Source organism: Macaca mulatta, chromosome 3, assembly GCF_049350105.2.
Source record: "Macaca mulatta isolate MMU2019108-1 chromosome 3, T2T-MMU8v2.0, whole genome shotgun sequence".
In the NCBI taxonomy this organism is placed as follows: domain Eukaryota; kingdom Metazoa; phylum Chordata; class Mammalia; order Primates; family Cercopithecidae; genus Macaca; species Macaca mulatta.
The window spans coordinates 174,850,066-174,862,974 of NC_133408.1; the positions used below are offsets into that span (position 1 = coordinate 174,850,066).

General features: G+C 37.5%; 1 protein-coding gene and 1 long non-coding RNA gene across 10 annotated transcripts in view; one reads left to right on the forward strand and one right to left on the reverse strand.

The window, feature by feature from the left end:
• AGBL3 (AGBL carboxypeptidase 3) overlaps positions 1-12,909 on the forward strand; it is a 136,596-nt gene that overhangs the window by 27,921 nt on the left and 95,766 nt on the right. For all 9 annotated transcript variants that reach the window (XR_013415607.1, XR_013415606.1, XM_015134966.3 and 6 more), the window contains one exon: positions 3,065-3,172. Coding sequence is in view for 7 of the 9 variants with exons in the window: in XM_015134966.3 (XP_014990452.3) it covers positions 3,065-3,172 (108 nt within the window). In the remaining 2 variants the exon portion in view is untranslated. The remainder of the gene's footprint in view (positions 1-3,064; positions 3,173-12,909) is intronic.
• The window catches only part of LOC114677040 (uncharacterized), a 74,026-nt gene that overhangs the window by 18,409 nt on the left and 42,708 nt on the right, over positions 1-12,909 (reverse strand). The window lies entirely within an intron of this gene.

The following is a 12,909-nucleotide window of genomic DNA, read 5'->3' on the forward strand; positions in this document are numbered from 1 at the left end:
TTTTAACTTTTATACAATAAACAAGACTGATAAAAATAATTACTTATAAAAAGCATTCCAAATTAAACACCTTTAATTCAGAACCTCTATTATTTCTGGGATTTCCTATGACTCCTGGATATCCCTTTTATAAGATCATTTGCATATACCATATCTCAGTGATCAAAAAGTGGGATCAACCAAAGATAAATCTGAGAACAGATTACAAGAAGTCTCACAGTAGCCAAGTGAAAAAAGAGATATACAAAATGGAATATCCTTACCACCTACTTAGGCTTTTAAATCTGCTGTACTGGTGGTTAGGACCTGAAGGAGTCTTCTTTTGCATACAAGTTTATTTTTTTTCTTTTTCCTTGGAAGAAAATGAAGCGTATGGTGTAGGGCTGAAGGCATGGTGTTGTCTCAGCCAGTCCTAAGGCCTGTGGAGAAAGGAGCTGAAGGACAAAGCAGAAACCTTCACAAGGTGATCCATGAGACATAATGGCACAAACAACACTGATTTAGCGCTCATATGACATGGTAACTGCTAAGTGCAGTATCCATTCTTCTGGGAACATGACTTTGACTAAAGGAGGACTCAAAAGAATGCAGTGTTGTTTTCGCAGCTCAAGAGTCTGCAGCTTTGAGAGAACTGGGAAACACGTATTTGTTATGCACAGACATCTGAGTTCTCTTGGGACAGTGACAGCCACCACTTTCAAGTAGTTTTTTGAACAGCAGACATCAACAAGGATAGTAGGAGATTGTGATAACGGAAAGATGAATATATAATTTTCTAGTCTACTTGACAAAAAGATAGTTGCGAAATCTGTCACTGAATAACAAGTCAAGAAGAAGTGCCTATATCAGGAATCCATGTTGATGTTTAAGTCCATTACCAATGAAATTGCTTAGTATAGAATACTCAGAAAATCTTGAAATGCTTCATTTCAAGCGAAAATCTTCTACTTAAACAACCCTAGCTCTAGAGTAGCTTTTTTGCAATGACGATATTGCCAGACATAAAACATTTATGCAGTAGACGTATATCACATTATTTACATTTAAGGAATATGTGGATAAGAACTTTGCATTGTTCAACTATCCATTCATTCATCTCTCCATATGTCCATTGATCTCTGTCCATTTAATCTATAGACATTTAACTGAATGCTCACCCTGTTTCAAATACAATGTAAAGAACAATTTTAGTGGAACAGTGGATATGGGTATCAGAAGTGGGTTACATCTGATTCTCAAAACACAGCTCTCAGTAAGAATATTCTAATAAACTGCAAACTTGACCCTTATATACAAGTTCTTTCTCCAGTTATAATGATAGGGTTTCATGGTTCTCTACAATAAGGACTAGTTATTAATAAATAAAGAAGAGCGTAAGCAGAAATTAATAAAATCTCTGTTTTCTTAACTGAGAAGTCTGGATGTCTTGCAACTTTTGAAAATCAGCATACACAGGCCGGGTGTGGTGGCTCACGCCTGTAATCCCAGCACTTTGGGAGGCCGCGGCAGGCGGATCACGAGGTCAGGAGATCGAGACCATCCTGGCTAACCTGGTGAAACCTCGTCTCTACTAAAAATACAAAAAAAAAATTAGCCAGGCTTGGTGGCAGGCATCTGTAGTCCTAGCTACTGGGGAGGCTGAGGCAGGAGAATGGCGTGAACCTGGGGGGCGGAGCTTGCAGTGAGCCGAGATTCATGCTGCTGCACTCCAGCCTGGGTGACAGAGTGAGACTCCGTCTCAAAAAAAAAAAAAAGAAAATCAGCATACACAAAGGCAAATAGCTGAAATTCCTAATGTTTCAGAATGGGAGTTATTTTATTAGTTCATTAATTTTGACTTAAATTGGTTAAGGCTTTCAACTAATGAGAAGATTTTAAATAAAACATTTAAAATTTTAATCATAATTTGCTTATCTTTATTACCAATTTATTTGGTTGTGTGTGATTCATTTAACACTACAATACAGTGATACACATTTGCATCAGTATGGTAGACTGTGTTTCTTCTGTAGCTAGATTTGAACCCTATTGATTAGGTCAAATACACCTCTGTTGTTAAAGGAGATGTACACATAATCTCTAAAATATTTGTGCAGTAATACTTGTTTGTCACTAAATTCTTGGTCCATTAAAAAAATACAAATAACTAGGGTAGTTAGGCTGTGAAGTCATTTTTCCCCCATCAAATAGGTCATGGTCAGAAAGACCTGAGTAGTGCAGATGACGTTTAAGAAATTCGATCCTAAAAAGAAGGAAAGCTGGTAGCTAAAAGAGAAGTGGCAGGGGTAGGGGGGCGTCTAATATCTTTACTGGCCGGGTGCAGTGGCTCACACCTGTAATCCCAGCACTTTGGGAGGCCAAGGCGGGTGGATCACGAGGTCAGGATATCAAGACCATCCTGGCTAACATGGTGAAACTGCCTCTCTACTAAAAATACAAAAAAATTAAAAATTAGCCGGGCGTGGTGGCAGGCACCTGTAGTCCCAGCCACTCGAGGAGGCTGAGGCAGAATGGCCTGAATCCGGGAGGCGGAGCTTGCAGTGAGCCGAGATCGGGCCACTGCACTCCAACCTGGGCGACTGAAGAAGACTCCATCTCCAATAAATAAATAAATAAAATAAAATAAAATCTTTGCTTTTGGGAGTTAAATCTTATAAACATGTTCAGGTTTATCTTGACAGCCATTATCAAGCAAAGAGGCTGAAGGGAAAAGAAGAATAAAAGGTAGAGTAAGATTCCCAGAGGTGGGATAGAATGGTATCAAGGGCTCAGGAGAAAGAGAACTGTGTTATAAAATAGGTATAAAATCAGTAATGAGCAAAAAGCAATCATGAAACTACTCAATATAATAATTCAGAAAAAGGTATGAATGAAATGTCATAAGTTGTATCACAGTGTGACAATGTTCATTATTACTTCCAATGAACTCTTAGTGAAATCTTACCCCACATAAAACACTACATTTTAGCCTATATCTATCAATGAATAATTTGAAAATATGCAATAAAATTTTCCTGTTTTATTTTGAAGTCATTTTCAAATAATGTTTCACTTTTTTTTCCAGATTGGACTCCTTCTTGTCCTGAGCCAGTGTATATCCCAACGGGCTTAGAAACGGAACCCCTTTATCCAGACTCCAAGGAAGATACTGTGGTTTATCTAGCTGAAGATGGTGAGCACATAATGACACATGTTGCTGTAAAATATAATTTGGTACTTAGGTTAATCTCTGAGTTATATTTGTTTTGCTGTTTGTAGTGGAAATTTCAGATGACCAGTCCCTAAACATAAAGATGTTTGTTTACATATTGATCCAAGTGTGGATTTAGTGCCAGTTATATCTTTGAAGGCGTATTGCAGTTTATGCAAAGTTACTTTAAAATTAAACATCATGTTTGCCATTAGAATGAAGAGTTATATTTAGAATGAATTTTGCTTCATATCAATTTTGAAAGATAAACGCAGTAAAGTGCTTTGCAACTATTATTCCCTCTAGTACAGCTCACATTCATGCATTCATTCAGATGTTTTTCTTTTAATTTCCTGACTCTGATGCATTTCTTGGCGTTATAATTTTTAAAAGTGAAACAATTATGCTACATTGCAAAAAAATATCTAAGATTGTATCTCAGGAAAGTGTTAACACTCAAGATCCATATTTGTACTTTGAAAACTCTATTAATGCAAAATATTTTGTTTGCTTTCATGATACAGTATGCTAATAATCAAACATAGAAGTCTCAGAGTATGTTCTCAACTATACTGCTCCTGAAGCACCAGTGTAAGGAAGTATAGACTCCTCATAATTTCACCAACACAGTTTAATATCTTAGAGTATTTTCATATATTAAAGATAACTTCTAGGGAGCATATATATTGTATTTAAGGGGCTAGCAAGACAAAGAGAAATTCACTGAGACTATTTCCTGTACAGTAAGCAAATTCTAGAAATCATATACTCACAAACAACTCACAAAAATATACTCACAATATTTTTAAACAACTGAAGAGGAATACCTATGATTTTTCCAATTTGATTGTGAATATTTACATGGCAAACATGCCTCAGAACTGCCATACATAACTGAAATGAGATCTGATTTAAAAAACTAAAATAATTGAGATGAATCAGTCAGGGTCTTCTCAGGAATTAGATAGCATACTCAGAGTAATTTAAGAAAGTTTAATGAAATTTAACTTAATGAATTTTTAAAAGGGTAGACAGAGTTAATGGAGATTAACAAGGGATGGTGGGAAGCAACATAGGACTATCAACAGAGCAGAACCATGACTGCTAGGCCTGAAAGGGTGAGAAGACAGAATGGTCTCCAGACCTATAGAATCCTTTAGGTATAGGAGAGGGCAGCCTCGAAACAATTGTGGCTTTCAGTAAGGAAACAGACAACTGCCAATCTGTGGCACTGAAGGGAAAATGCTAGGGGGATAAATAACCCAATTTCAGTCTCCTCCCAACTTCCCATGTTCTACCAGTTGTCCACAGCCAAAGGGCAAGAGAACCTCTGAGGCAGTCAATACAGATCAACCTCTTTGGAAACGTATAATGTGCAGAAGAGTAGAGGATAGATCTGTAGGTAGAATCAGAGAATATCCATCACAATCAACCCCACTTAATCCTATTTTTATGCCATACTTGGGAGTTGTGAAGTATGCCTGTCCATAAGTTGAAAGGAAAGCTATAGAAACAAGGTTTGAGGATGAAAAAAAGTCTTGACTTAATTTTCATTGAACATGTGAAAGATTAATTGTAAATACTTACCTTTTTCCATTTTCACAAATGACAAAAAAGAAGAGTAGAAAAGACAAATTTCAGTAGGTAAGATGTAATTTAAATGTCAATGAAAATTAAATGTTCTTATAAAGTTAAAACCCTAGGACAGGATACTGAAGAATGTGGCATACTATGAGACATGATTAATTTTTATTTTGGATAAATTGAGGTAAAATGTAAATAGAATGAAATGTATAGATCATAAGTACACAATTTGGTGAGTTTTGAAAAATATATCATTTGTGTAACCAACACTCCTATCAAGATGTGGAACACTTCCATCACCCCAGAAAGTTCCCATCTCTCCCATTCTGGTCAGTCCCCAGCTCCAGCCCCAGGCAAACACTGGTCTGATTTCTGTCACCCTATTGCCTGACTTTTAGCTTCATATAAATGCAGTCATACAGTAAGTACACTGCTAGGTCTGAATTCTTTGACTTGGAATTATGTTTTCAGATTTATACATGTTAGCAGATTCTTTTATATTGCCAAACGGTACCCCATCATATAACTATACCACAAATTGCCTTTTTATGATTGATATGTATTCAAGATATAAATGCTGTATCATACATATATATGATATAGTGAAATTTTCACTTTCATCTGTGGAAGTCCTTTTCACTTTCATAACAATATCTTTTGATGAGTAGAATTTTTAAACTATTATGAAGTCAATTACCAATTGTTTTTCTTTTAAATTTAGTGCATTTTGCATCCTTTCTATCTATAAACTTTGCTTTTCCCAAGATCACCTATTGTTTTTGAAGAAACTTTATTCTTTTCACTTGTTTTACCTTTGACTTTGATTCATCTAGAATCATTTTTTGTGAATGGTTTGGGATAAGGGTCAAGGTTCATTTTTTCCCACCTTTTAACAAAATTGATTCATCACCAGCTATTGAAAAGACTATCCTATCACCTACTGAATTGCCCTGCCACCTTTATTAAATGTCAGTTAACAATATATATGTAGGTCTATTTCTAGACACTTCATTCTGTTCCATTGATATATTGATACTTATGCCAGTACCACCATATTGATATTGTAGCTTTATCCATGGCAATCTACTTTGATAGTCAATCTTTCTTTTATCAGTATTTGTGTAGTGCATATATATTTTTCCATCATTTTACTTTTAACCTATGTTTTATATATAATTTGTTTTATTTTGGGAGATATACAGCATATCATTGGGATTTGCTTTTTTTTAACTTCTGGAATACATGTTCAGAATGTGCAGGTTTGTTACATAGGTATCTGTGTGCCATGGTGGTTTGCTGGGCCTATCAACCAGTCACCTAGGTTTTAAGCTCCACATGCATTAGCTGTTTGTCCTGATGCTCTCCCTCCCCTCGCCCTGGCCCTGACAGGCCTCGGTATGTGTTGTTCCTCTCCCTGTGTCCATGTGTTCTCATTGTTCAGCTCCCATTTATGAATGAGAACATGTGGTGTTTGGTTTTCTGTTCCTGTGTTAGTTTGCTGAAGATGATGGCGTCTAGCTTCATCCATGTTCCTGCAAATGACATGATCTCATTCCTTTTTGTGGCTGCATAATATTCCATGGTGTATTTGTACCACATTTTATTTATCTAGTCTATCACTGATAGACAGTTGGGTTGGTTCCATGTCTTTGCCATTGTGAATAGTGCTGCAATAAACATACATGTGCATGTATCTTCATACTAGAATGATTTCTATTCCTTTGGGTATATACCCAGTAATGGGATTGCTGGGTCAGATGGTATTTCTGGTTCTAGATCTTTGAGGAATCGCCACACTTTCTTCCACAGTGGTTGAACTAATTTATATTTCCACCAACAATGTAAAAGTGTTTCTGTTCTCCACAGCCTCACCAGTATCTGTTGTTTCTTGACTTTTTAATAATCACCATTCTGACTGGTGTGAGATGGTATCTCATTGTGGTTTTGATTTTGTATTTCTCTAATGACCAGTGATGATGAGCTTTTCTTCATATGTTTTTTGGCCACATAAATGTCTGTTAATATCCTTTGCTCACTTTTTGATGGTTTTTTTTTTTCCTTGTAAACTTGTTTACGTTCTTGTAAATTCTGGATATTAGACCTTTGTCAGATGGGTAAATTGCAAAAATTTTCTCCCATTCTGTAGGTTGCCTGTTTGCTCTTATGACAGTTTCCTTGCTATGCAGATGCTTTTTAGTTTAATTAGATCCCATTTGTCAATTTTAGCTTTTGTCGCAATTGCTTTTGGTGATTCCATTATAAAATCTTTGTCCATGCCTATGTTCTTAATGGTGTTGCCTAGGTTTTCTTCTAGAGTTTTTATGGTTGGATTTGCTTTTTATATAAACTGAAAATCTGTCCTTTAATTATTATGTTTAATATATAATTATTGTTGTTGGATTAATAGCTACCATCTTACTAGCTTTGTTTTATTCCATATGTTATTTTTTTTTAATTCTTTGTCTGCCTTCATTGACATTAATTTGACTGTATTTTATTCTTCCATTTTATCTCCACTATTGGCTTATCATGTATACCTGTTTTTAAACTTTTGCCCTAGGTTTTTTTGTGTGTGTATACACCTTTAATTTAGAAGACTATCTTCAAATTATGTTATACCACTTCACATACAGTGTGAGCACCTTACAAAAGTATATCCTCAATTCCTTTTTCCTTTCCTTTGTGCTATGGTTTTCAAATGTTTTACTTTTTCATGTGCTATAGAAACTCAATGAAGGAGGAGACAAGATGGCTGACTAGACAGTCAGGAAGCACCACTCCCACTGAGAGAGACCAAAATATCCAGTATATCAACATGCTTTGAGCAGATCCTCAGAGAGAAAACACTGAGGGTTGATAGAGAGGTGGTGCAGACACCAAGGCTGAAGAGGAAGCTAGGAACCCTGCATGGGTTGCTGAATGCCAGGGCTAGTTCCCACCCTTGAATGGTCCTAGGGAAGAGGCAAGTGAAGGGATGGTGGGGCATCCTGCTTTCGCTGCAGATCACCGGGATCCTAGCTACAAGAGATTTCATGACCCCCACAGATATTTGAACTGGCAGGGGAATCTGCCTGGAGAGTAGGCAAAGACAGAGCTTTTGCCTACGTGGAGTCCAGGGGATTTTGCACATGGGGCACTGAAGCAGAACACAGCCATAGGTGCCCATCTCCTAAGGCTCCCTATGTTCCTCTGAGTCACTGTAACCCCAGCTGACTACAGGGTCAAGAGAGAGCAGGGCTGACTATCCTATCCTGTGGGGCTGGGGCATGTCTGTTCTTTAGGCCCTTCTGCCTGCTAGCCCTTCCCAAGGCCCCTGCCTGGCTGCTCCTGCAGGAGCATGTGCACAGCACAACCTCCTCTGCCTAACCTGGGGCTTTGCTGGTGGCCCCATCTGAATACTTCCCAGTGGCCTAGGAGCACTTCACATCCCCCAGCACAGCCAGTGCTCAACCCCAAGGGGCCAGATGGAAGCACAGGCCAGTCACAACGTCCCAGGGCTTTGGCATACAGCTTGTGAGTGCTGAGTGTAGATCTGAGGCCAGCACTTGAGTGGGAGGAGCCCCCATTCTGAGAACACTGAGAGAGGTGAGACATGCAAGCTCATGGGCCAGCAAAGGAGCAGGGCACACCTCCCTCCACAGGACCGTGTGGGACGGGTGTGGGAGCCCCACAACCTGGAACATCTAACAACAAAAAAACACAGAAGTGGCACTAGTGATTGGAGGGGACTCCTGCAAGGCCCAGAGCAGGCCTGGAGATGGGGGTCATCTCTCCACCTGCCCATTATAGAGTGCTGCTGCAGGTGTGCTGAAATCCAAAAGAGCCCTTTAGCTAAGAGCCTCTCTGCTGGCCATTACTCTTAAGCGCCATCTACTGGTTTGTAGCACAAATTACAATACCAAAAATACTCTGCCAATATACATTCATTGCCTGTAAAACCCAGGGCAAGAATCTATCCACAAATAATACCCTATACAGAGCTTTGGCCCTCTGAAAACACCCAGAAATGAAGCCAATTGACTATACTCAACTTAAACCACAGTTAAAAGAACACCAGCCTTCTCAGATGAGAAAGAATCAGCACAAGAACTCAGGTAATTCAAAAAGTCTGAGTGTCCCTTTACCTCCAAATGAGCACACTAGCTCTCCAGCAATGGTTCTTAACCAGATTGAAATGATTGAAATGAGAGATATAGGATTCAGAATCTGGATGACAAGGAAGCTCATCAAGATTCAGGAGAAAGTTGAAACCCAATCTAGGAATCCAGTAAAATGATCCAAGAGCTGAAAGATGTAATAGCCATTTTAAGGAAAAAAACAAACTGAACTGCTGGAAATGAAAAATTCACTACAATAATTACATAATACAGTTAGAATCATTAACAGCAGACTAGACCAAGCTGAAGAAAACTCTCAGAGCTTGAAGACCAGTTCTTTGAATAAACTCATACAAAAATAAAGAAGAAAGAATTTTTTTAATGAACAAAACCTTTGAGAAATATGGGATTATGTAAAGATTCCAAATCTATGACCCATTGATATTCCTGAGAGAGAAGAAGAGAGAGTAAGCAATTTGGAAAATGTATTTTAGGATATAGTTCACAAAAATTTCCCAATCTCACTAAGGAGATTAACATGCAAATTCAAGAAATACAGAAAAGCCCTGCAAGATATTATACAAGATGACCATCCTCATGGAACATAGTCAGCAGAATCACCAAAGTCAACATGAAAGAAAAAATCTTAAAGGCAGTTAGAGGCAAGGGTGAAGTCACTTACAAAGGGAACCCCATCCAGCTAGCAGGAGACCTTTCAGCAGAAACCTTACAAGCCAGAAGAGGGCCTATTTTCAGCATCCCTAAATAAAGAATTCTAATCAAGAATTTCATATCCCATCAAACTAAGCTTCCACAAGTGAAGGAGAAATAAAATCCTTCTCAAACAAGTAAGTGCTAAGGGAATTTGTTATCACTAGACCAGCCTTACAAGATGATATGGAAATAAAATAATGATACCTGCTACCACAAAAACATGCTTAACCATATAGCCCACTGTAAAGCAACTACACAATCAAATCTACAGAGCGAACAGCTAATAACACGATGACAGGATTAAAATCTCACATATCAATACTAACACTGAATGTAAATGGTCTGAACACTCCACTTACAAGGCACAGAGTGGCAGACTACATAAAAAGACAAGACCCAACTGTTGGCTGTCTTCAACAAACCCATCTCATATGTAATAACATCCACAGGCTCAAAGTAAAGGGATGGAGAAATATCTACCAGACAAACAGAAAACAAAAAGGGCCAGGAATCACAATTCTTATATCAGATGAAACAGACTTTCAATCAACAATAATCAAGAAAAAGAAGGGCATTACATAAACAGTTCAATTAAACAACAAGTCTTAACTATCCTAAATATATACAAACCCAACATTGGAGCATCCTGTTTCATAAAAGTTCTTCCTGACCTATAAAAAGACTTAGTCACACAATAACAGTAAGAGACTTTAACACCCCACTGACAGTGTTAATTGAGACAGAAAGCTAACAAAGAAATTCTAGACTTAAACTGGACACTTGACCAATTGGACCTAATAGAACACCCAGCAACCACAGAATATATATTCTTCTCCTTTGTACATGAAACATATTCTAAGATCAATCACATGCTTTGTCATAAAGCAAGACCCAATAAATTCAAAAACATTGAAATCACCCCAAGTGCATTCTCACATCAAAGCGCAAAAAAATAGAAATAAATACCATTATTTTATTTTATTTTATTTTATTTTAGGGAGATGGAGGCTTGCTCTTTTGCCCAAGCTGGAGTGTAGTGGCACGATCTTGGCTCACTACAACTTCCACCCCCTAGGTTCGAGCCATTCTCCTGCCTCAGCCTCCCAAGTAGCTGAGATTACAGGCATGTGCTACCACACCTAGCTAATTTTTCTATTTTTAGTAGAGACACCATGTTGGCCAGGGTGGTCTCGAACTCCTGACCTCAAGTGATCCACCTACCTCAGCCTCCCAAAGTGCTGGGATTACCATGCCCAGCCAGTCTCTTTTATAACTAGGAAATATTTCTTTTTATCTCTGGCATTATATCATGTCTTTATGTTGTTTTAGAGTAATATAGTCAATACCAGTTTTCTTATGTTTACTGTTTACTTAGAATAACTCCCCCTTTTATTTTCAATCTTTTTATGAAACTATATTTAAATTCTGTTTCTTATAGTGTATAGTAATACCTTACTTAAAAAATCTAATCTGACAATCTCTGCCTTTTAATTAGAGTGGTTTGACAATTTGCATTTCATGTACTTGCACCTATGTTTGGGTTTGGGTCTATCTTATTAATTGGCCCATCTCATTTTTATTCCTCAGTTACTCCTCTTTTTGAAGGTCAATCAAACACCTTTTATTATTTCATTTTAATTAAAATATTTTCTTAGGTATACCTCATGTTTTGTTTGATTGATATAGAAGTTACAATATACAATTTCTTGAAGTCTATTTTATTTTACTTTTTATTTGATTTTTTTGGAGAGAGTCTCGCTCTGTCACCCAGGCTGGAGTGCAGTGGCATGATCTCAGCTCACTGCTACCTCTACCTCCCATGTTCAAGTGATTCTCCCACCTCAACCTCCTGAGAAGCTGGGACTAGAGGTGCGCACCACCATGTTCAGCTAATTTTTTGTATTTTAGTAGCGATGGGGTTTTACTGTGTTGCCAAGTCTGGTCTCAAACTTCTGAGCTCAGGCAGTCCGCCCACCTTGGCCTTCCAAAGTGCTAGGATTACAGGCGTAAGCCACCGTGTCTGGCCTCTTACGGTCTATTTAAAATTAATATTATACCTTTTTTTGTTTGTTTTAAATGGGTCAGTTGCCTTTAAAGAAATTAAGAGGAGAAAAAATAGTATTTTATATTTATTTGTATATTTACCATTTCTTCTCCTCTTTATTCCTTCCTGTAGATCTGAATTTCCATCTGGCATCATTGTTTTTTTATCCCAAAGAACGTCTTTAGCATTTCGTTTCAGTTTTAAGTTGGCTGGCAGTGAATTATTCAAATTTCATTTGTCTAATCCTGTATTTTTTCCACCACTCTTTGAAGGGCATTCTCACTGAATACAGAATTCTGAGTTGGCTTTTTTTTCTTTAAAGATATTTTCCCATTGTCTTGTAGCCTCTGTTGTCAGCCATAGAATGTAGTTAAACAAGAATATATTGTACTCAGGAGATGGACACCCTAAACACCTGGACTTGATCACTACACATTCCATGTTACACGCATATAACAAAATTTCACATGAACCCTATATATTTGCACAAGTTTTTAAAAAGAATTCAGCCGTAATTTATACAGCCATGCCTCAGAGATGCAGGTTTAGTTCCAGACCACTGCAATAAAGTGAACCTCTCAATAAAGTCAGTCACACAAATTTTTTGGTGGTGTCCAAGTGGATATGAAAGTCTATTAGGTGTGAAATAGCATCATGTCTAAAAAAGACAATATCTATGCCCTAATTAGAAATACTTTATTGCTAAAAAATTCAAACGATCATCTAAGCCTTCAGCAATTCATGTTCATTTTGCTTGGTGGAGGATTTTGTCTCAGTGTTAATGGCTGCTGACTGATCAGGGTGGTGGTTGCTGAAGGTAGGGTGGCTTTGACAATTTCTTAAAATTAGACAGCAGTTAAGTTTGTGACATAATTGACTCTTCATGAAAGATTTCTCTGTAGCATGTGATGCTGTTTGATAGCATTTTACCTACAGTAAAACTTTTCAAAATTGGAGTGAGTCCTATTAAATCCTTAGTTTTTAACTAATTTTATGGAATGTACTAAATGCCTTGTTGTCATTTCAACAATCTTCACAGCATCTTTAGCAGTAATAAATTTCGTGTTAAGGAACGACTTTGTTCATCCATAAGAAGCAACTCCTCATCCATTCAAGTTTTATTATGGGATGGAAGCAATTCAGTCACATCTTCAGGCTCCACTTCTAATTCTAGTTGCTATTTCCACATCTGCAGTTACTTCCTCCAATGAAGTTGTGTAGCCCTCAAAGTTATCCATAAGGAATGAAATCAACTTCTCCTAAACTCCTGTTAATATTGG